At 45.3% G+C, this 23,025-nt stretch overlaps 2 protein-coding genes and 1 long non-coding RNA gene across 5 annotated transcripts in view; 1 reads left to right on the forward strand and 2 right to left on the reverse strand.

Moving 5' to 3' along the window:
* Window positions 1-958: 958 nt before the first annotated feature.
* LOC126520766 (uncharacterized) lies at window positions 959-6,899 on the reverse strand. Its single transcript, XM_050169545.3, has 3 exons — window positions 6,735-6,899; window positions 4,851-5,143; window positions 959-1,418 (listed from the first exon to the last, which is right to left on the reverse strand). The coding sequence occupies exons 1-3, from the start codon at window positions 6,817-6,819 to the stop codon at window positions 1,152-1,154; spliced, it is 645 nt and encodes a 214-aa protein (XP_050025502.1). The 5' UTR covers window positions 6,820-6,899; the 3' UTR covers window positions 959-1,151.
* On the forward strand, window positions 5,026-21,396 carry LOC140216693 (uncharacterized). The gene is made up of 3 exons (XR_011893284.1): window positions 5,026-5,112; window positions 18,263-18,304; window positions 18,410-21,396. It is a non-coding gene; the product is annotated as an uncharacterized lncRNA (long non-coding RNA).
* LOC126519205 (neprilysin-21-like) overlaps window positions 15,348-23,025 on the reverse strand; it is a 34,355-nt gene continuing 26,677 nt past the window's right edge. For all 3 annotated transcript variants that reach the window (XM_050168826.3, XM_050168833.3, XM_055065467.2), the window contains 2 exons: window positions 17,434-17,510; window positions 15,348-15,603 (listed from right to left, as the gene is read on the reverse strand). In XM_050168826.3, the coding sequence (XP_050024783.2) occupies window positions 15,504-15,603; window positions 17,434-17,510 (177 nt within the window). In that variant the 3' untranslated portion in view covers window positions 15,348-15,503. The remainder of the gene's footprint in view (window positions 15,604-17,433; window positions 17,511-23,025) is intronic.

The following is a 23,025-nucleotide window of genomic DNA, read 5'->3' on the forward strand; positions in this document are numbered from 1 at the left end:
CGTGTCGCTACATTGCCTGAATGCTAGTTGCATTTACTTTGATAGTCATTGCGACGATTCTGCCAGACTTTTTTTTTTCTTCTCTACAACGGTCTTGGCGAATTAGCTGCGTGACAGAAAGTCACCACTTGCATGACATGTGCAGGGATCGGTGTGCTTTCCAGACAGGAAACAGCTTTCGTTGCACCGATATACGTGCAATTACCAAACATGCCGCTTCACCGGGCATGCGAATAATTTATCGCGAATTCTAGAGCACAACGGTATCCCTCGCATTCTGAACGCGACAAATATGTCTTAATGGTTACGGCGCGTTCTCTCCGAGCAGAATGTCGCGGCTTCTCGAATGCCGGCCACAACTACGGCGCCGCCATTTAAATGGCAGCGGAACTCGAGCACCTCAATTTGATGCTGTCGAAATTTGGCAACATTCATCATGGCGGCTCTCGTAGACCGATAACGTGCAGCTCTGTGAAGTCAGGGTCAGCCACGACGTTTTTACAGTGGAGCCCTTATAGGGCGAGTTCCACAACGATTTTTGGGCGGCGGCGGGGTCCACATCAAATGTCAGGATGTCGTCGGTGAGAAGCGGAACCGGAAGCGGAGTCGGTTATGGATCGGCCAGCAACGCAGCTGGCATACCCCGAAGCGGCTGTGAGTATACACGGACGGAACGCGGTCCAGGCGCTGGTATGAATGTGGGAACATCCGTCGGTTATAGCGGATACTATAGAAATACTAAGCTCGGATGTAATAAAGCGTTTGAAAAGACTCGAGTCATTTGTTACACCGTGACTCGAGTATAGGGAAGAAATTGCACCAGATATAGTGACGCGTTTGTAAGTGTTTGGTAGATTTAAGCAGCGGCAAACCAGACCCCCCCTGAGGACTTTCGAATTGTGCGAAAAACAGCCTTATATAGTTGCTTTTGGTGTATAACTTGTTCGGACTTGCATAATTCTGCGAAGTTTCTGTTCTTTTTTCTTGGCTCCGTCGTTTTATTAAATGAACGAACGCTTCGTGTGCATCTTGCTCCTTCGAAGGCGTTTCTGCGGGGACGGAGCCTAGCGGGGAACTAAGGTCTTTTTTTTTCTTCCCCGTAGGCGATGACGGTGACGTATTTGCTGCTGCGATGTCGGTGCCGGCGTCAATCAAATCATGTACTTGTCGTTGCCGTAGGCAGAAATTCCCGAGTCGCCCGCGGCCGCGTTCCGCGGCGTCAGCTCGGGCGGTTCCACGGGACCGCCCGGCGATATGCGCGACGCGACCAGCCTTCGCGTGCGCTCCCAGCAGATGCCGCTGATGCAGACCGCGATGCACACGATCAGGATGATGAGGAAGGACGTGGCCAGGATCAGCGGCATCGACTTCTTGGTCATGCTCTTGAAGTTGTTGTTCGGCACGCTCGGGTCTTGAGGCTGCGCGTCGCGAGCGTGTAGATTCGGGCGTCAACAAATTGAAGCGCAATGTTGCCACGTTCTCGAGCGGTAGCCGACCTTTATTTATGCAGGTGCTGAGTCCGGATTCTCAACCAGCGTAAGTTGTTGGCAAGTTGTTTTTTCACCCACTTTTGATTTCCATTAATTTATCGTTTCTTCACTTCATTTATTAGGCACAAGTAATTTCCCCTATGTTGTCCTTGGTGTCAGTATTTGTTGGCTTCTTATAATATCGCTAATAAAAATCGGGCCCCTCGGTTAACCTCCTTTCTTTTCGTTTACTTTCAATAAGTAGTAGCTCATGTTCCGAACTTCAGTAAAGCAGATGACGTTAGCGTACTAACTTATTTAGCTCATGAATTTGACGAGTTCATGGAAGTGAACTGTGATCCTGCCACAACTGTAAATTACCTCCGGCTATGATTCAAGCACATTTTTTATTACTGCATGAATAACTTTTCTCCACTACGGCTTACACGGCCTCAAAGAAATAACCCCTGGATAACAAGAGAAATTCTACATGCAAAGCGGAAGATTAAACGACTACTGAAAGCGGTAAAGAAAAAATTCTGCAGTGCGAATGTATCAAAACTAAAGAAACAGCCATTTCAAACTTCAAGACTAGAGCAAAGCAAGCAAAAGAACATTACTTCAAGGTAATGCTACCATCATTCATTACTGGTAACCCGCCGAGGTACTGGAAGCATTTCCGTCCTAGGAAAACAGGCAGTCCTGAACTAACATTAGAACAGAAAATGGCGAAGTCTAATATATACAACTTTTTCCACTCTGTCTTCACAAATGATAACGGAAAAATCCCGCAGCTCATACCCTCCGATATTACGGGCATCAACCCAATAGATGTAAATGACGAAGGAATATTTAGTCTTTTGCTTGAATGAAACAAAAAAATATTCGGGACCAGACGACGTCCCCAATCCTTTTCTTAAACGATATGCAGAATGGTGCAGCAAATACCTTGGTTTGGTTTTCCGCAAATCTCTTGCCGTATCAAAACTTTCAGACGATTAGAAGAAAGCTAAAATAACACCGAACCCCAAAGCAGGAAATAGCGATCACCCTACAAACTTCAGACCAATATCGTTAACGAGCACGTCGTGCAAAATATGAACATATAATCTTTTTTTAAATTATGGAGTTTTACGTGCCAAAACTACTTTCTGATTGTGAGGCACGCCGTAGTTGAGGACTCCGGAATTTCGACTACCTGGGGTTCTTTACGTGCACCTAAAGTTAAGTACACGGGTGTTTTCGCCTTTCGCCACCATCGAAATGCGGCCGCCATGGCCGGGATTCGATCCCGCGACATCGTGCTCAGCAGCCCAACACCATAGCCACTGAGCAACCACGGCGGGTGCCACATATAATCTTAGAAACACTTAATCATTTTCTTGGAGACGAACGGCATTTTGTCATCTAGCCAGTACGGGTTCTGGAGCAGATTATCAATTATAATGCGACTAACAGGGGTTCTTCATGATTTAGCTCTCTCTATTAACAACTGTGCGCAAACAGATATGCTACCAGGCTTTTCTAAGGCCTTTGATTCCGTATGCCACAACAAATTAATTGCAAAGCTCCGAGATATAATCGGAGATTGATTATCAACACGTTGGATTGAAGACTTTTTAACTGACCGTTCCGAATGTGTCCTGTTTGAGCAAGTACCATCAGAAACCCTGCCTGTCACGTCCGGAGTACCACAAGGCTCCGTTCTGGGGCCTTTGTTGTTTCCTATCTTTATTAGTGATATCACAGACAATATCTCTTGCAACATTAGGCTCTTCGCCGACGACTGCATTATTTACAGAGAAATTAACAGTCATTTAGGTCACCTTGAACTAATTGATTCCTTAAACCATCTCGCGAACTGGTTCGACACGTGGCAAATGTCGATTAATCCCCCAAAAACAGTATGTATGACGATAACGCGAAAGAAAGAAGCTCTCGAGTATGATTACAGCATTAAAGGCACTAGGCTTCAAAAAGTGAATGAACAAAAATATTTGGGTGTCACGATTGCTTCAAAGCTCACCTGGGATGCGCACATTTCTAATATTACTTCAGTTGCTCTGCTCAAGCTGTTTTATGTTCGCAGATGCCTCCGGCTGGCCCCTCAATCTACCAAGCTTTTAGCCTATGCTACGTATGTCAGACCGGTAATAGAATACGCTAACACAGTATGGTTTCGTTACACGGTCACTAACGTTAAAAAACCAGTATATGTACAGAGGAAGGCTGCAAGATTCATCTGCAATAAATATAAGCGCTCTGATTCTCCCACAAATATGTTAACAAGCTCTGGCCTCCGAACACTGGCGATTAGAGCAAAACAAGCGCGCCTGAAATTCCTTTTTCAGCTACTTCACGACTATTTTAAGATTGACACACCATTGTACACCCGTCCATCAGAATCCCGCGTAATCCGGCACAGACATTCACACACACTAAAATAGTATACTCTTACCACAATGATACTTTCAAGCACTCTTTTCAACTTGCTGTTAGGGAATGGAATTGTTTAGATCCCTCGTTTACTATCGGTTACTATCATTATCGGACTTTGCCTCAAAGTACAAACTATCATCTGTTAGTGCTGTAACACTCTCAGCCCTAAAGACATTTCGCCATCATTGGAAGCATGTTAGTGGCCGAGTGCTCACAACAGAGTGTTTTCAGGTTTGCTGTTATCTGCCTGTGTACCACTCCATCTCATGTATAATTTCTGGTATCTTTTGCTGTTGGTTACTTTGTGTTTTCTGAAGTTAAAAATGCGTGCTTTGTATATTATTTGTTATAAGTATGTATACGTTATAAGCGTTACAAATGTGTTCATAGAATTTCAGCTCGGAATTCATTCCTAATTATCATTAAGGAAACTTATTATGTATAACTTTCGCTCTTATACCTTTGTGATGCCTGTGACTGCATTGGATTCCTGTTTCTGCCCTGTTGTGCTGATATATTATTATACCTGCATGTACAATCTGTATGTCCACTTGCTATGCTCTCGGAAAGAGACTGACAGTATTGAAAATAAATAAATAAATAAATAAATAAATAAATAAATAAATAAATAAATAAATAAGTAAATAAATAAATAAAAGCCCGGAATTAAACAAAACTTAATCTTTTGCATGACATTATTCTCTTTGTCTATTATGATGGCTTCTGTGCGGTTAATCCTTGAAGCCGTTTTCTTATAAGTTGGGGTATGACGTAATAAAGATTTCAGCTGAAGGTATAGTACCTTGTCCTGTCTCTTTCTCGTGTCGTCTTGCGTCCGATGAAGTTTACGACGCTACAAAGTTATCCCGCCATTCGGGATTCCGTTCTCTGTACATATATCCACACTGTCGCGATACGCACACACTCTGGTATACTACATGCCTTGAAGTAGTAGTCGTAGGCGATCTCAAACCCTGCCGCCTTGCGGACGCGCTCGTCGCCGGACACGCGGTACGCGCCGGTGTCGTTGAGCAGCTGTCCAGGCGAGAGCAGCACGATCTTGCCCGGCTTGCCGACCTCGGCCACGGCCATGACGCCATCGTTGCCGCCGCTGGAGGAGGGCTGCTTGCTGCTCCCTCCTGACCGCGGCGTTGCCGAGCCGCTGTTCTTGACGCTGGGCTCCTCGGCCACTTGCCGCCACCAGGTGAGCTCGGCCACTGGAGACTGCCTGTCGTCTGTACACCGCGCAGAGAACCGAGTTTCCTTCGAGTGTCTTTGTGTTCGCTTTCTTATTGTGCGTGCTAGGTGAACGCCAGCGCACGGTACGATGCACACCCCGTGAAGCTGTGTACGTGCGCGCTTTTTCTTGACGAGGATATATCACATCTATTCCTAAGCAAATGTAACCCTGAAGTGTGACGCAGATGGGCTTATCTCTGGCCGGGCTGTGGTACACAAACTATGAATAACCGCAAGCCTAAAGAAAAAAAAAAATTACACCATCTGAGGCTTATATTGACCCCGAACAATATGTCATCAATCTTGCGTACACTTTCTTGCGCTCTGCGATCGCTGTGTTAGGAACGCTATATATGTCATGCCGATACACGCATGCCGTTCGTGACCTGAAAGTACTGGGGACGCAGTGTTGAAGAAAGGAAATGCACGCAAAGTGCGCGATGAATACTAGTTTGCAAGTTACGTCGCTGACGCAATCATCGTTATGGTTCTCTAATATGGCGCCTAGCTAGGCCGATGTCAGTGTATGATATTCACTGCCGCGGGTAACCTGCTTCCATAGAGCAAGGAAACCTTAGGAGAGGCCCCTGCCTTACAAGCTGCGTTGGACCCGCGCGAGACGCCAACGGACGCAGCTGCTCACCGTGTTGGTTGATCAACATGTCTTCTAAGATGACGTCAGTGTAAGCCATCTATAGGGGGCAAGACCCGAAGAGTACAACTTTTTCTGATAGTGTAGACAATGAAACGAGAAAAAATAAAGTAATATAAAGACAGTCCAATGGGCTTTGTTCGAGTGTGCGTTTTGTTTTTGTTCTGTGTGCTTTCCTTGCTTACCTCCGTATAACTCGTGTTCTTCGCTTTTGTTCACATGAACCTGCAAAGCTTTAGCGTTCTGTATAACCTACTTACACGCATATGTTAATATATAATTCTATTGTTAATACACTGATTCGCCGGGAGTAGTATCCTTGTGATTTGGCTGGTGAGTCATTGCTTTGGAGATTATTAGACATTCTATACCACACAACACGACAGGCGCTCATAGTCGTGGCACTCATTGGACTTCATAAGCCCGGCCATGCCCGTGTTGCTGATCGCTCGACTTTCAAACGCATTCACACGGACGACAGATCAGCGAGTGACTGACCCAAAACAGTCGGTTTCCGATCAAAGCGATCACTTCTGCCCACATATGGGACCAGTCGCCTTATGCGAATGCGGCAAAAATAAAAAAGAATAACCATATAGAGATGTACAATGCAATGGGTCAGTGAGCTGCGCACCACGTGCTATACAGTTAAGCAGGGCATGTGCACACATACATGGGCACACAATCATCATCATGTGTTTAGTTAACACGTGACTGCACACCTAAACATGAGGGCACAGACAAGCGAGCTATTTCCAGAGCGGCCGGCGCACAGTGAGGGACGGGGACACGGGTCTGCGGGCCCCGCGCGCTGCTATCTATCGTGACGCCCCGTAGTTGAACCACACAGCATTGCAGCGCAGCCATTCACGCACGAGTCGTGCACACCACGGCAACGTCGTGACGCGCACGCCGCGATCGCCACACACACTCACGGGAGGCGGCATGCCCGCGGCGTCCGGCGTCCAGTAGCAGGAGGACGGCCAGCAGGAGCGCCCGGGCGAGCACAGCCCACGACATTGGAGGGGAACCAAGCTCCGGCTGCGGCTTCCGTCGGGACCCAGCGCCCGCCGCTCGCGAACCTCTTCTTTTGGCCGGCGCGCGTGACCCTCCCGGTGGGTGCAGCGGGGACACATCTGGACACCGCGATGGCTCGAAACAGCGTCATAACTAACCCCCCCCCCCCCCACTATCCCCACCCTTTACGAGCGATGGGAGATCATGCTATCCAGCCCTGCCCTGTAAGACCAGCACCGAGTGGTGCACAGGGGCCAGGCGGCTCTGGAAGCATATGGAACCCGTGAAGAGGGAGCCACCCCATCAGGCGCTTAACGCGCTCCATTTCATTATGGGTCAATAAAGTTGTTTCTCTTTCTCTCTCTCTTACAGAGATTACTATAGAACGAACTCTGGCGCTATTGTGCATGTCTGCGGGAGCTGCAAGCATGGCGGTCTAGCCGGCTTGGCGATGATGGTCAGCGCATGGCTTCGTCTTTCTGCCTTCAAACGGCTTCGCGATTTTGCAAATTGATGATTTTCACTCTTAGAAAAAAAAAGTTGTAAAAAGATAGTAACGTACGCAGTCACTGAATTTGCCACCCATTACTCCCTTTTTACTATATCTGTCTACTACTTCCGATAATTGAGACTTAAAGTAAGTTCTGCCTTTATTAATCAGTTAGTATATATGCAGGTCAGTGAGCAAGAGGTAATGTACCACCGCCACCTGTGGTCTATTATGCTGTGTAGTGGTGGTCTTAATGCAATGTTCAGAAAAACTGTAGCTGCGATCGTTATGTTGGAGTAATATACCGGATGTTCAAAATTAAGCTTTATGGATTTCTTAAAATTAGGCACTCGGAGGCACGCGAAGGCCACCTGTGCAAATAAGTTATGTAGCGAGGAGGACACAAAGCGAGATGATAATTATCGCTGTCAGCATCCCAATTACCCAAAATTGAATGATTAACCTTTTGTTGACTGCAGTAAGTGGATATGTTTGTATTGAATAGATAGAGGCAGTCGTGTTTCTACACAATATCAGTTGGAAGAGTTCTTCTAGCGTGTCTGTGCTCCGAGATATCCGACTCCAAATTTTAATTGTTGTTCGCATGATTACGCATGCAAGAGAGTTAGGATCGGCGCAAAGCTCCTCCCTGATGTGACATCCCCATCAGACAAAAAGGCCGTGCCACGTTTTCTGGGACTCTGTGCATATTACCGGCGATTTATTGCGAATTTCTCGCGCATCGCATGGCCGTTAACACAGCTCACCAGAGCAGATATCCCTTTTACTTGGGGCGAAGACCAGCAGCGGGCATTTCACGAGCTTCGGCAACGCATGCAAGCGCCTCCCGTGCTAGCACAATTCGATGAAGACGCCCCGACGATATTGCATACAAACGCTAGTAACGTTGTCCTAGGGGCAGTGCCCGTATACAATGGCAGGACGACAGCGAAAAGGTGATCGCTTACACCAGTAGGACACTATCCTGAGCCGAGGCTAACTGCTCCACCACTGAAAAAGAATGCCTCGCAATGGTATGGACAGTTCTGAAATTTCGTCCGTATTTGTACGGTCGGTCTTTCACCGTCGTTAGCGCTCACCATTCGCTGTGCTGGCTCATTAATTAGAAAGGTCCTTCCGGCCGGCTCACACGCTGGAGTCTTCGACTCCAAGAGTTCGAATTTATTGTCGCATACAAGTCGGGAAAACGGCACGCCGACTGCCTTTCTCGGTCTCCTGTTGGGCCGACAGCACAAGACGATGACGACACAGTCTTTCTGGAACTCGTGGACTTAGCCGATCTTTCACGCCAGCAAGGGGATGACGCTGAATTGCTGCCGCTTATTGATAACCTGGAAGGACGAACCAACAGCGTGCCGAGGCTATTTGCAAGAGGTCTGGCACCGTACTGCTTGCGTCGCAACGTCCTTTACAAGATGAACTTCTCACGTAGCGGTAGCAACTACTTACTCGTTGTTCCCTCATCGCTTCGACATGAACTCTTACACGCCGGCCACAACGAGCCGACCGCTTGGCACTTGGACTACACTCGCACATTGGCACGGATTCGGCATAATTACTACTGGCCGAGGCTTACTGCGGTCGTTAAACGTGACGTTCAGACATTTCTGGATTGCCAACGTCGCAAACCACCATACGTCAAGCCAGCCGGCTTGCTGCACTCTGTTAAAGTACTGGCCACACCATTTGCTCAAGTAGGTATGGCTTTTTTTGGCCCCTTACCAACGTATACTACCGGCATTAGGTGGATAATCGTCGCCACAGATTATCTCGCCAGATACGCCGAGACAGGCGCTCTGCAACGGGCTGTTGCAGATGAAGCGGCACGATTTTTTCTCGAATCCATCGTTTTAAGGCATGGTACTCTCGCAATAGTCGTCACTGACGGAGGTAGTGCGTTCATGGCCAAGTTTTTGGATATCGTTCTACGTCTAAGTGGTACCGCCCACCGGAAGACAACGGCGTATCACCCCCAAACAAACGGACTGATGGAACTACTCAATAGGAGACTGGCTGATAAGATAAACATGTACGTAGATGTAAGCACGAGAACTGGCACAAGGTTTTACCTTATGTCACCTTCGCGTACGATACGGCTCGTCAAGAGACCACTCGCAAGACACCCTTCAGTCTGGTATACGGCCATGAAGTTACGACAACATTGGACGCAACGCTCCCTCATGAATTTGATGACAACGACACGGGTGCTGAAGAGATAACACACAGAGCAGAGGCAGCTAGGCAGCTTGCGTGTCTGCGAGTCCACGCACAACAGGACTGTGACGCCAAACGCTACAATCTTCGGCACAGACCTATGAAATACAACATCGGCGACAAAGTGTGGGTCTGGACACCTATTCGTCAGCGTGGGCTCTCTGAAAAGCCCCTCCGCAAGTACTTCGGGCCCTACATAGTTCTCTGACGCGTCAGTGTTCAAAGCGCCGACGCCATTCACCCGAGGTCGTTCACGGGCTTCATATGAAGCCATAATGTGAAGACTGACAAGACTGCGCAGTTTTCTTTATCCCTGATTTACAAATCTCTATCATCGGGACGATGATCTTTTCTAAAGGGGGAGCAAATGGCACAACTATATTTAGCACAACTATATTGCCGCGGGTATGTGCTAGTGGGGACGAGGTTGAAGTAGCCCGGGTTTTTGGGTTAAGTGTGGAGACGAAGAAGACGTTGTTGGTTTTTCTCTCTGACGACTGATAAAGTGTATTTGGTGGTGCTGCGCCGCATCCTCGTCGATAGCACGTCAGTACACTATATATATATATATATATATATATATATATATATATATATATATATATATATATATATATATATATATGCTCATAAGGTCGTTCTTGTGCGTCGCGTATAGTATCCCGCTCATCCGGGTGCGCGTTTTCTCGCGCTTTGCTGGACCAAATAAAGGTTTATTCACTCGCTCACTCATTGTGTCATGCGATGCGCTGTTCCTCTTTGTCATTTGTTCCTTTCTGTGTGCAGTGCAGTTTATTACACTATTACACGCAATCTGATATTACTGTCATTACTTTTAAGTGTAATTATTTCATAGTGTTCTATATATTGTTATGGTCGACCCGTCAGGTGTGAGAAGCATTCAAACGGGTTTCCCCACGTCAACATAATTGCCCTCTTCTCCGAACAGACGCCACCTCGTTCTCCACGAACTGACACAAAAGGATAGAAGAAACCGAACATCAAGACGACGTCCCGCTTTTGCCCGGGCTGACACCAAGGATGGGCAAAAGGGAAAGACAGGCTCCGAAAGAAGACGGCGACGACGACAGGACCGCCAGAGGTTATTTAAGGCCGTGCTGGCCCACGTGTTAAGAACAACCGCTCGAGACTCAGATGAGAGTCACATCCATGTACCAATGAAGTGAATACAATCTTTTCTATTTTTTTCATCATCACGATGCCCGGCTTCGTCGTCGCTTCCTGATTCTTGCGGTGAAGGTCCACCTCAGCCGGGCGAGAATATATCAATATCCGTTAACTGTGTGACAATGCGCACTTTTAACAGAACGGAACGCACTTTTAGAACACAAGTGACATAATTCTCCCTTGGCAATGAGAGCGCCGCTTGAAACGAAAAAGGTCCCACTATACCGGTGCCATTACTATCTATGGTTCGTAAACTGGCTACAGGTGCTAGTCGTATGCACCAACTCTTTTGGACAGTAAATGAAACTACCGGTGCCGTTACCAACTGCACTTACTAGCAACTTGGTTAACTTTGCGACTAGCTAGTTGCCTTTCGATTAGTAACTGACACTACTTTTTTCTATGAGTGTTCAACAACATAGTGCGATATAAATTCCACAATTCGCGATGATTATGAATGTGGGCAGTGACTAATTGCCTGGCTTTGTATAAAATACTGTGAATTCTTGGAAATTTAGGTATATAAAGGGTAATAATGATTTATTTAAAAATAATTTATTTGAAATGCCTGCAGTGCCATGAAGACATCATTGCAGGGTTGGGATACAGTACGTATACAAAACCATTAAAGCTATGGGCGTATAGATTAACATGTTTACAAGAACGAAATAAGTGCATAACAATTCACTCAACTAACAGTGTTATTCAGAAGGATGATTGAAGCCACAAGCACGAAGATCAGGCAAATCCATCTATACTAACCATCATTCTAATGGTAGCCGAATGATCACAGCGCCAGAGCTATCTCTATGGTAATTTTTATAGGAAATTAACTCTCGAAGAGGCGTTGCAGTAGACGAGGCTCACTTTACTCACGCATGCTTTGCTTTGTTATTATGCAAGCAAGGCTGAATTTTATGTCTTAGAGGAGGGTCAGCCTCCCCTGAAATGGGCTCACACCCCCACTGCTACCCCCCCCCCCCCCCTTTCCAGCAGCCCAACCCTCAGTTGCGGAGCCCTTGAAGGGCGCTCTGTTGCTTTGAGCGATAGGTCTCCGCGACCGCACGACGAAGCAGGCTAATGCAATAATTTCAGTGTCCCGAGACTTCAGTGCGGTTAATGGAACGCCGGGTATCTAAAATTAATGTGGCATTATTTGCTGCAGCCTCCATCATTGTTCACATCGTAGATCTACGACCTAAATGAACCTGTCGATCAGTATCTCATTATTTTTATTGAATGTAAGTTCACTGTTGGACATACCTCGCCCCGTTATGTACAATTTCAGAGTGCCGCTATCGACATGCCAGTGAAGTTCAGCATAAGTTACATCATTGAAATTCGATTAGGATTCATGGGTTATGTGGTCGTATGAAATAAAATAAATCCGGGGCGAGACATGGAGAATGCTGATATGCAGGGAGAGAGAGTTTTCAGAAACCTTCACTCTGTTTTCTAAGTAGGCAATGGCTGCCTATAAAGGGTGTCCCAGCTAACGTTAGCCAAGATGTTCAATGAAAAAAAATAAAAAAAAATAAGAAAACACGTGGTGCGAGATACAATTTTAACACTTACGGTGCTCGGTTGTCAGACCTCTCCCAGGCGAATACTGTATGTCTCATAATTGTATCTTGTTGCGTGCTCTTTAAATCTTTTTTTTTTATTGAACAGCTTGGCTAACGTTAGCTGGGACACGTGTTATATGATGATGCCACCGAATATCACAATGGACTGTCGGCAAAGGGTCAAAGTAGTATACTACTTTAGAGCCATTATTTTGACGTGTATCAAAAGAAGGCCGCAAACGACATGACATCCAAACTGGGATAGATGCTCCCTATGCTGTCTTCTCTAGTAATAGTCGTCCACACCCGCCATGGTTGCTTAGTGGCTATGGTGTAGGGCGGCTAAGCATGAGGTCGCCGGGGTGGGGGGTGGACCTGTCGCTTTCGTTGCATAAGACGATTCTGCGTCGGCGATACCATTGTTTCAGTTGATAAGGAGTCTGGCATTGACGAGCACACGCGAGATAGATCGGAAATGACGGAACTTTTCCAACTAACCAATATCCAGTTCACAGCGTTTGCATGCACATTTCTTTTGTACGACGCCACCTTTTCTTCGGGTTCATGTTTCTATGTTATTATCCCTTACTCTTTCCGCCGACCCTCGTTAACCTCCAAGTTGCACATCACTGGCATACATTTTGAAAAGCTATGAGTATTATAGGCCACTCGATATTTACAAATAACACTCGGGGTTTCATTTTTTTTTGCACATGTTCTCACCCTCGTATAAGACAGCCGTTTCTTATGTGCCTTGTCAGCAGCGTACTCCTGTTGTGCAGTAACGCATACGGTCGTGTTCTCCGCCCAGGCAGAAGGAACAAAAATCCCTTTATTTTTCAAAAGCTGTGTGTATCGCCCGTTCGGGGCTCTCAGACAAGGGCCTCGCAGGCAGCGCTCTTGAGAGCCTGTTCGATAAATTTTGCCAAGTGCACTCGATCGAGGAGCTCAGACGCACTCAAGGAGTCCTCATTACACAGGTATAAACCAACACACTAGTCACTCTGGACGTATTTAGCTCTTTACCGGTTGCGTCCAGGAATACTGGTGTTAAGTGAGGCCGGTATATATATATATATATATATGTGTGTGTGTGTGTGTGTGGGGGGGGGGGGGGAATCAGAGAAAGTAAATAAAGTAAGGAAAAGGGGAACGTAAAGGCGATGTAGGCCGGGAAGAGAGACGAACAAGAAGAATGGTGATAGTTATCAATGGAGAAAGGAAGACACATGCACTAGCGCAAACTGGAGCCCGTCATTGCGTCCTTCTTCCTATGGGAAAGTTTTAGATTGCGCTATTGCGTTTTCCCTAAACGCGAGCCAACTAGCCTGGCAAATAGTTCTTTCAATCAATAAAGAACTTCTGCAAGGTTACGACTATACATGGACACACTAACTGTTCTATGCTGCCACGTCCAAGCTGTGTTTAAGCTCCCATCGGACTCTTCATTTCTGGTGAACAGGTATCAACGTTTGTTGCGTTCACTTCCGCGATTACGCCTGACCTATATACGAAACTACTAAGTTAACGGCAGTAAGTTAAGTTTAGTTAATTATGCGCAGCTTCCTTCTGCGCATCACTTGCATTTTCCTACTTTGGCCCTTTCACCGCCTAATAACGATTTGCGGAAACCATAAATATCACAAGCTGTATTTCCGCCGACAGCTCCTTGCGCTTAGTGGCAGGAGCAGAGCCGACGACAGCGCAATGGTCGCTGCTCGTTAGTGTTGTTTGTAAGCTTCTTCCGCTCATTCATACACACATCCTGACATTCAACGGGGACGCGTCTACATTCCCGAGTTAACCACGCCACTCCGCCCTTCTCACACACTTAGCTTACCCACTATTTCTAGTTCCCCCTACACTTGCTTCACATGCTGCCTGATCGTTGAAAGTACAGGCTATATATCACTGAACAAGTTACGGTGCCGGCCGGTAAGTAGAGCCCCACACGCACACACACCCACCACACTGACGCACATGCGCCGAGAGACGCCACATTTTTTCCCCCCTGTGGTCAAATGTAAGCGAACAGCGCGAAGGCGGACAACGACATAACGGCACGAAACAGGTGCTTGCCGCCGTTTGCTATGTTCACTTACTAAGGTGAATGATCAATTAGATCGATCAGCCATCCTACTAAATCAAATGTAAATGAAGTTAAAGGTGGACGATTATTAAAAATTGCGGGGTTTTACTTTGCCGAGACCACGATCTGAATACGAGGCAACATAGTGGTCCGGAAATAATTTTGATCACCTATGGTTCTTTAACGTGCACCTAAATCTAAGTACGCGGGTGTTTTCGCATGTCGCCCCCATCGAAATGCAGCCACCGTACGTGGCCGGGATTTGATGCCGCGACCTCGTGCAGCCCAACACCATAGCCACTAAGCAACCACGGCGAGTGTGGACGACTATAGCGAAGAACTATCGTGTTGATGGCTGTTGCAACAAAAGATTAGAAATTATTCTCTTATCCGAGTCACAATTTGTTGAAGTCTGGGCACTAATTCTTGCGATCTGCTGTTCTATAGAGTGAAGCGAGTGAAACGGCTTTCCACGAGGCTTCTATATGCGATGCGCTAGCAGTGTCCCATGTCAGTACTCTATAGTCATGGGGTGAACAAATGAAGGTGACGTGGAATGGCTTTTACTGGTCTCAGCCGCTTAGCAAGTAGGTTGCGCGTGAATCATCGCGGGTTGTTGGCTTTTCGGCGACCGTGAATTTGTTGCATTTATATAATAGGGATGTTCGAGGTGTTGTGCACTGAAATCACGGACACCTAAACCCATTCGAGACATAATTTATGATCGCTTTTGATCGAATCAGAGTGTGTTCGCTGTAACGATTATGCACTATGCGCTATACATGCATGTGTGCACCATGTAGGTTTGCGTTCGGTGCCACATGACTCTTGGCTTGTGCGTTCGGTTTGAGTGTGTCTGTATTCTAATTGTCTGGGATATATCTCCAGTAAATTAACGCTTTGATTTTATGTGAAGCCAACACTTATCTACTTATCTGCTCGAAAGAACCCAATTAGATAATAATTAAAAAAAACAATAACAGAAACGCGTTTATTCATCCAGCAACTCTGGTCTTTGTGCGCCGACCTGGTTAGTGGATGCTACATGGCGCTTCTGGGGGCAATGTGGTCACGTTATGAGGATTTCCGTGCCCATTGCTTTGATCCGTATTTTTTGGGCTCACCATAGTACGCATTTTCTTTTGCTGTACATTGGAGAATCTTTGGGACATTTGAACGCCTTAGAGAACTCCTCCATGTTGCTCAAGGGCACGTTTACTCTGAAAGGAGGAAGAGAACAACGTTAGATAGGATCCTGCTGTCTCCGTCACACTTCGTACTCGGCAACCAAATGCGTGAGTGCTACCTGGTGTGCTGGGCGTGAGTCCCCTAACGTTTATTCACTTCAACGATTGACTAAGTTCAGACTCACGAGAGTGAACCGAGAACCAATCGAAAAGATAGCAGACTGACATGGTGTGCTTGTTTTTTTTACTCACGTCTCATTTACAACCTTTCAAGACTTGAGAGAGCCAACTTCTTTCGTTTGGTGTCGACAAGTTGAGGACGTGCAGAACACTGCGTGTCTGCAGACGCATATTTCTCCCGGACCTCCTTTATAAGCAGGTTTTGGGAATGTCGCCAGGATAGTTTCGTCAAAAAATTAGAACACTGGCACTCTTCACAAAAGATGCAAAATATGCCGGTTCAGACCGGGCGCGAATGATGTGCAGTACGTGAATTTGCCTAAACTTCGTCCTTCTGGCTTCTATGACGTCTGTGCGACATGGCGAGTTGATCCTGTCCAACAAACTTTTGCGTTATAAGTGCAACAATACGCAATGATTATGCGCGTGCGTGCGGAAACTTATTTCCTTCGTGCGCTTAAAATTATATATTTCTTGAAAATTTGGAAATATAAAGCCTAACATATAACGGCACAAGAGCGTCTGAAGCCACGAGCACGACGATTAGATAGGTGCATGTACTGCTCACAATTCCCAAGGTATAGCCGAACGATTGCAGCGCCAGAGTCTCCTCTACGAATTTCCGTAACAAGCTTTACGGTCAATGGTAGAACAAGTTAATCTTTCGTAGACATAACTCAAAACGTCTTCGTACTATACAAAACATTCAGGGCAGAGTTACGAGCAAAGTTTATCTAACTTGGTGCACTTGAAGCTGCTCTATAAATACCGTAGTTAATTAATTCAGGTGCACACCGGAGTACCACCAGCACCGGCTCTTTACAGAACGCTCTCTCCTTTACAGTTATTTTGCATCTTTCTCCCGTTTAAAAAGTGTGGTCTGTCGGAAAATTTGCGCTAAAATTCGTACTCGCGGACACTGGCGTGCCAGATACAACTTCAGCAATGTTGTCTGAACGCATGTGCTTGATATTTTCATATAATCATGCTAACTTGTTTTATACGTGGGTTTATACCGCAGCATATGTCTTTTTTTTGTATCAGCCCGCTCACGCATTTTAATAGTTTTTCGCCGCAAGCGTGCCCAGGGGCACTGCCAGGATTGATGTATTTCTTGATGTTAGTTGGTAAAACATTGACTTCTGCAGTTGTGCCTGTCAGTCATGTAGGGTTTCTGCAAGTGCCTTCCGGAATATTGTGCCTATTTCGTTATTTTCCTTTGCTTTCTTTAACCTTTAACTGTTATCTTGCGTTTCACGGCCTTCATTACTCGCAAATTTTGGCGCTTTGGAGTTATTAGCTCCTCTTTCATTTTAGTATTTATTGACTTCTGGCCGGTTACGTAATCGCAGTTGCAGGACATCTTCGTTTTGTCGTATATCTTTATACACAGATCAAAAGAACAATGTTTGTGGCGAGGTCCGATTAGGCGTGCGTTGTATAACGACTGGTTTCTATCGAATTTCGGCATATACGTATAACTGAGTAGCAATGATACAAATTTGGAGACGGCTCTAAGCCATTTCGTTGAGTGTTTCCTGCATATAGATGCAAATGTAATCATGGACAACTTCACAAATGTAATAATTTTCTGAAACCGTAACTGAGGAGTAAATATATAACTGTGGAAACTCTCGAGCCCGTGTCACGATTTCCTTTTTTTCTGAGCTCTTTCTCACTTACCTGTATCTGGACGGCGCGTGAACGTCGGAGTGTATTTGTTGCTGAAGACGTTTCGGTCGAGGGTTGTTGCACCATGTCTGCACAGGAGACGGGAGCGTGATGAAGCAAAATTACGACTGGCAACGCCGTGAACACCGTGAATAGAAGCATTGAACAAGAAACGTTAAAAGTAACTGTTGAAAAAAAAAGCAAATGCTGGAGTTTTAGTGCCAACACCACGATATAATTATGAGGTACGCCGTGTTGCAGTGCTACGGACCAATTTTCACCAGTTGGTGTTCTTTAACGTGCACCAAATGCAAGGTATACGCGAGCGTTTTCGCATTCCGCCCCCATCAAAACGTGGCTGCCGCGGTAGGGATCGAATCCGCGACCCCGTGCTCCGAATCACAACGCCATAGCCACTAAGCTACTATGGAGTGTAAAATAAACCACCGGTTTGTGTTACGTGAGGGTCGAAGTAAGCGTGATACGTTTCACTGTGAAGTCTTAAAAATAGGGAGTTTTATTTGCGCACTCACAACGCCACGCCCTGCTTGCGTCATTTTGTACCCCTTCTGCTTTCTTTTGCTGTGTACCTTTTTCGAATTCTTCTGTGAATCCGGCGGTCTGCGCCCTCAAGATATGGCTGCGCAAAATCTAAAACTCTCTATTGTTTTCATTCCACGACGTTCCTTTCAACGTGGTGACTACTGTGCAGCTACACGGCAAAACGTCGGCGCAAGTCTAATTAAATGCGTCAAAGCAGCCGACAACGCAGCTTTGCACATTCTGTTGCAAGTATCAAACGAAGTGATTTACTGAACAGCGTAAGTCATTGTCTCCACAGGAGCTGTTGTGCAGTTGCAGGAAGGCGGAAGGCCCTTGCAGGGTGACTGGCTTTGATTTCTCATTAGTTTTCAGTGGATCTTCATTGGATTCACATTGCGTAGTATTGTGGACAAATTTTTGATTTATACAAATTGGTTTTCTCCAGACACTGGCTTAATACGTTCACAAAGAGGGAAGCGACAATTTTGTACTTGGATCTGTGGTGCGACAAGTGCATGCTCCGAAGCTGCTCGCGGGTTTGGTAAGTGAAAAACGTTGCTTTCGCAGATAACAAGGCGTGCCATGTTACTGAGATGCGAGTATAATCGATGATGCACTTACTAGATGCAAAGTGTGAAAAGCGCGACTATGTGAAGCGATTTGATATTTCAGTAGTGTTGGCTAAGCGAAAAATTACTGCTTGCTACTGGGCCCAACATCCTCAATTAGATCATACTTTCACATTAAGCGAGCTTAAATGTGCAATTGCATCATGTCGCCAAAAGTCCGCTGCTGGGCCGGATGGCATTACGTACAATATGCTAAGAAACCTCGGATCGACAGGTACAAATGCTCTCTTAGACATCTATAATAACTTATGGATAGAGGAAACTGCACCTGACTCTTGGAAAGTCGCTCGAATTATACCAATTTTAAAACCTGGTAAGACGCCCTTGTGCCTTGAATCCTTCCGTTCTGTTAGTTTGACAAGTTGTTTATGCAAATTAATGGAGAAAATGATTTACGCGCGACTTCAATGGTGGTGTAATGAAACGAATGTGTTGTCCAACTACTTAGTAGGTTTTAGAAAACATAGATGCACAATGGATGCAATATAAGATATAGTAACCTGTGGGGAGCACGAGCGTGCACGTGGAAACATGACTATAGCAGTATTCCTAGACATCAAAAGGGCATTTGACACTGTTAGTCACGTTCATGTTCTGCTAAGCATGTTGGAACTTGGTCTGTCTGGCAGGTTCTTGCGATGGATTTCTGAATTTCTATCAGGTCGCAAAATATTTGTTCAGACGGGTGAAGGAAAGAGTGCTGAACATGTTGTCAAACAGGGAGTACCACAGGGAAGCGTACTCAGCTTCTTCCTTTTTTAACTGCGTCATGGCTGATTTAACAAGAAGGCTGCCATCACAGTTTTCACTGTATGCAGTTGATGTGTGTATTTGGACATCTGGGTCTAATACTCAACTACTTCAGATGGCATTGTAAAACGGCATAGTCATCATCAACCAATTTTTGAGAGAGAGGAATGGTACTATCACACGCAAAGACAGCTGTATTGCCCTTCACTCGAAGGCAGTTAAAAATGTCACTCTTAATCTAATGAACACCCTCTAATGATTGTCACACAGCATCGATTTCTTCGCATAATACTTGATTGGCAGCTATCCTGGGCACCCCACATAAAAAAAACTCGAAAACGAGGTCAATGCCATAGTGACTGTACTTCGCAGACTTGCAGGCACATCATGGGGCGGATCAGTATCGTCCATGCTGACTGTTTACAATGCATTAATACGACAAAAAATTGCGTATTCCGCGCCCATCTTACACGAACTTTCCCACACGTCAGAAGAGCGACTTCAAAGACTTCTAGCTAGAGGACTGCGCCTATGTCTAGGAGTTCCACGAGCGACTTCTCAGCATCACTCAGCAGCACAAAGGGGAAAACATTCAGTGACAGTATAATATATGAAACACTCAAAAACCTCACAAGGGCAAGCGAAGCGAAACCTGAAATAGCATTACAGTGGATACCAGGGCATTGCAACATTCCTGGAAAAACAGCAGCCGATGAAGTAGCACGACAAACGCACCTCAAAGATGATACGGCTCCGCTCCCAATATCAAAGAATGAATTACGCTGCGTTATAAGGACAACGTCCTTCAATATGTCTAGGAACACTTGATTTGACCAGAATTCTAAGAGCTCGGACTTATACCACATTGATCCATTTATTGAATTCAAATTTTCATTGTCATTAGATAGAACTATGGAAACCCCTATTCATCGATTAAGGTTAGGCACTGCCTACACAAAGCATTTCTTACACAGAATTGACCGAGCGGAAACCCCCGAATGTGATTGTGGATTTGTAGACGAAGATATATATCACCTCCTTCTAGATTGCCCAAATCACGACACACCAAAATGCCGACTTAAATCCGCGCTAATTAAATTAGACTGCAGACCTTTCAGTTTAAGGAAACTTTTGGGCCCTTGACCAACAACGGCCTTGCAGAAGAGCGCTTTAAAAGCACTAAAGACTTTTCTTCAAGACAGCGGCATTGTTGGACGTTATTAGCGCTTTCATTGTTCCCATCATTTCAATGTCACTGTATATATGCATCTGTTTGTGAATTATGTTATGTTGACTGTTCTGTTGTGATTGTATGTGATAATGCATTTACACGATGTATGTACCACCCGCTGACTAGACAATGTGTTATTAGGTGACAGTATCATTTGTACTTTTGAGACTTTCGTCTACATAAGTGTGGAGACATTTACCTTGTATATTGTATGTACCATGCGTTCCTTACGTCATAGTCTTCCTGTGGAAACGTTGCGTGATAAGTCCTGGTGCTTGTGGGAAAAGATTATTTGATATGTAAACTTGAACCCTGTATGATGTATGACGGAACCACCCAAGAGATAAGGAGTAGCCGGCGCCTTAAATCATGCGCCAACATCTCCTTATATCATATCAATGAAAAAAAATGTGAAGCGAGACAAACATTTAAATAGCCTATAGTGCAAACGGCGACATGACGTAGGCAGGGTACGTCCTTTATAACTTATGGTATGAGAAAAGTGCAGTGAGAACGTATAGCTTGGGGTATAGAGCATCCACATCGCATGGTTTACGCAGAAATGGATGCGCTGTTTTCTTTTCTTCACACAGACTTTTACTGCTTCCCTATGGAGCAAAAACGCTTTGTAAGGGTGCCCCACGGATTAAGCAACCGCGACGTTTATAAATACCGCAAATGCTTCTTTTTTTCCCCCTCTTTTCCCCTTTTCTTCTTTTTTCTCCTCGGGTCTTTAAGCAAGGCAAGACGTATAACTTTTCAGACCTTGCTTCTGGACTTCTTGCTACTTATTGCAGAGATCAAAAGGAATCACCGAATCACCGATCACCGATTGCTGATTCGGACATTGACATCTGCCATCGTGTGCCCACATCAAACTCCTCCGAAAAAAACATTGTTGTCCGTTTTGTACAACGCACAAAACGGGACAAAATTCTGCAAAAAGCAAGAAAGCAGAGGATGACTACAAAAGATCTTGATTATGGTGGAGACGGCACACCCATCTATGTGAACGAACACCTGACCCGCTCAAACAAGATAATTCTGGGTGCTGCGATCGCTCAGAAAAAAGTAGCAGGATGGAAGTTTGTGTGGGTGACTGGCGGGAAAATTTTTGCCCGTAAGGACGAGCGAACCACAAGCCACAGAATTAGCAGCGTTGCTGACATAGAGCAGATCATTGTATAGAAAAACTGTACAAGCTGTACAGTGCACAACAGCTCAAATGGAAGACATACCACAGGAATGCTACTATTATGAATGTGATCATTTCAATGAAAAATACAAAAAAGGCGAAAGAAAGTTTTCGGCAATTCATCTAAATATGAGAAGCCTTAAAAATAAGGTTCAAGATCTTGAAATGTTTCTGCAGTCATTCAGCTTAAAATTTACCGTTATAGTACTCATGGAAACTTGGCTGTCAGGTGACATCGAACCCCCTTACCTTCAAGGTTACAAATGGGAAAGCATAAGTAGAAAAAACAAAAGAGGTGGTGGGATAGCCATTTACTTAAAAGATAATTTACCGCATAAGGTATTAGACAGCATGTGCAGAATGGATGAAAATGTCGAGAGCTTATCGGTGAAAGTGCTTAACACCAATGTCTGCGCCGTGTACAGGCCACCTTCTGGCTGCGTATCTGAATTCATGTCATTTTTTGAAAATTCACTTAGCTCTTATAGCTCGGCGAATGCGCCGTTTATGATCCTTGGAGATATAAATATTGACACACTATCCGGTAACTTACATGCTAACACATTTCGAGACGCTGTTCACCAGTACGCGTGCAACAATGTGATAACACTGCCCACTAGGGTGACCGTTGACACGGCCACATCTCTTGACATCTGCGTCACGAACATAGATAGCGATGGTCTTTCCGCTGGTGTAATCTTGAATGACATCAGCGATCACCTGCCCGTGTTTTGCCTAACAAATGCATCCTACAAGAAACAACATAATGATGAAGGAAACCTCTTGCTCCGCACGGTAAACGAAACTACGCTAAACATGTTCAGCTGCCTTATCAACCAAGAAAGCTGGCAGGCCGTTTATGATCAGCATAACCCCAGAACTGCGTACAAGATCTTCTTCGATAAATTCAACCAGTGCTACAATACAGCCTTCCCTCTGCGAAAGCAGAAAAAAAAGAAATAAGAAAGTTAGAAAACCATGGATAACTGCGGACTTATACAAACGAATACGTAAAAAAAATAATTTGTACCACAGTTTCATTAGCTCTCGTAATTGTGACATATTGACTGAGTTTAAAAAATTCAGAAATAAGTTAAACTTCGATTTGAAAAAGGCAAGGGATGATTATTACGAAAGAAAATTTTTCAAAATTCAAAACGATCAATGTAGACTGTGGAATACAGTGAACGATTTAACTGGACGAGGGCGAAAAACGCATATCGTGAATGAAATTGTAATCGATAATGCCAGTGTAG

This window comes from Dermacentor andersoni, chromosome 3, assembly GCF_023375885.2.
Source record: "Dermacentor andersoni chromosome 3, qqDerAnde1_hic_scaffold, whole genome shotgun sequence".
Classification (NCBI taxonomy): Eukaryota; Metazoa; Arthropoda; class Arachnida; order Ixodida; family Ixodidae; genus Dermacentor; species Dermacentor andersoni.

What these genes read in the sequence shown, in the direction of transcription:
- LOC126520766 (XM_050169545.3), bottom strand. Translation starts at nt 6,819, where the DNA reads ATGTCGTGGGCTGTGCTCGCCCGGGCGCTCCTGCTGGCCGTCCTCCTG. An exon ending in CCGCGGGCATGCCGCCTCCC is followed by an intron (nt 5,144 to 6,734) that starts GTGAGTGTGTGT and finishes CGCGGTGTACAG; the next exon opens with ACGACAGGCAGTCTCCAGTG. An exon ending in CCTACGACTACTACTTCAAG is followed by an intron (nt 1,419 to 4,850) that starts GCATGTAGTATA and finishes CGCGACGCGCAG; the next exon opens with CCTCAAGACCCGAGCGTGCC.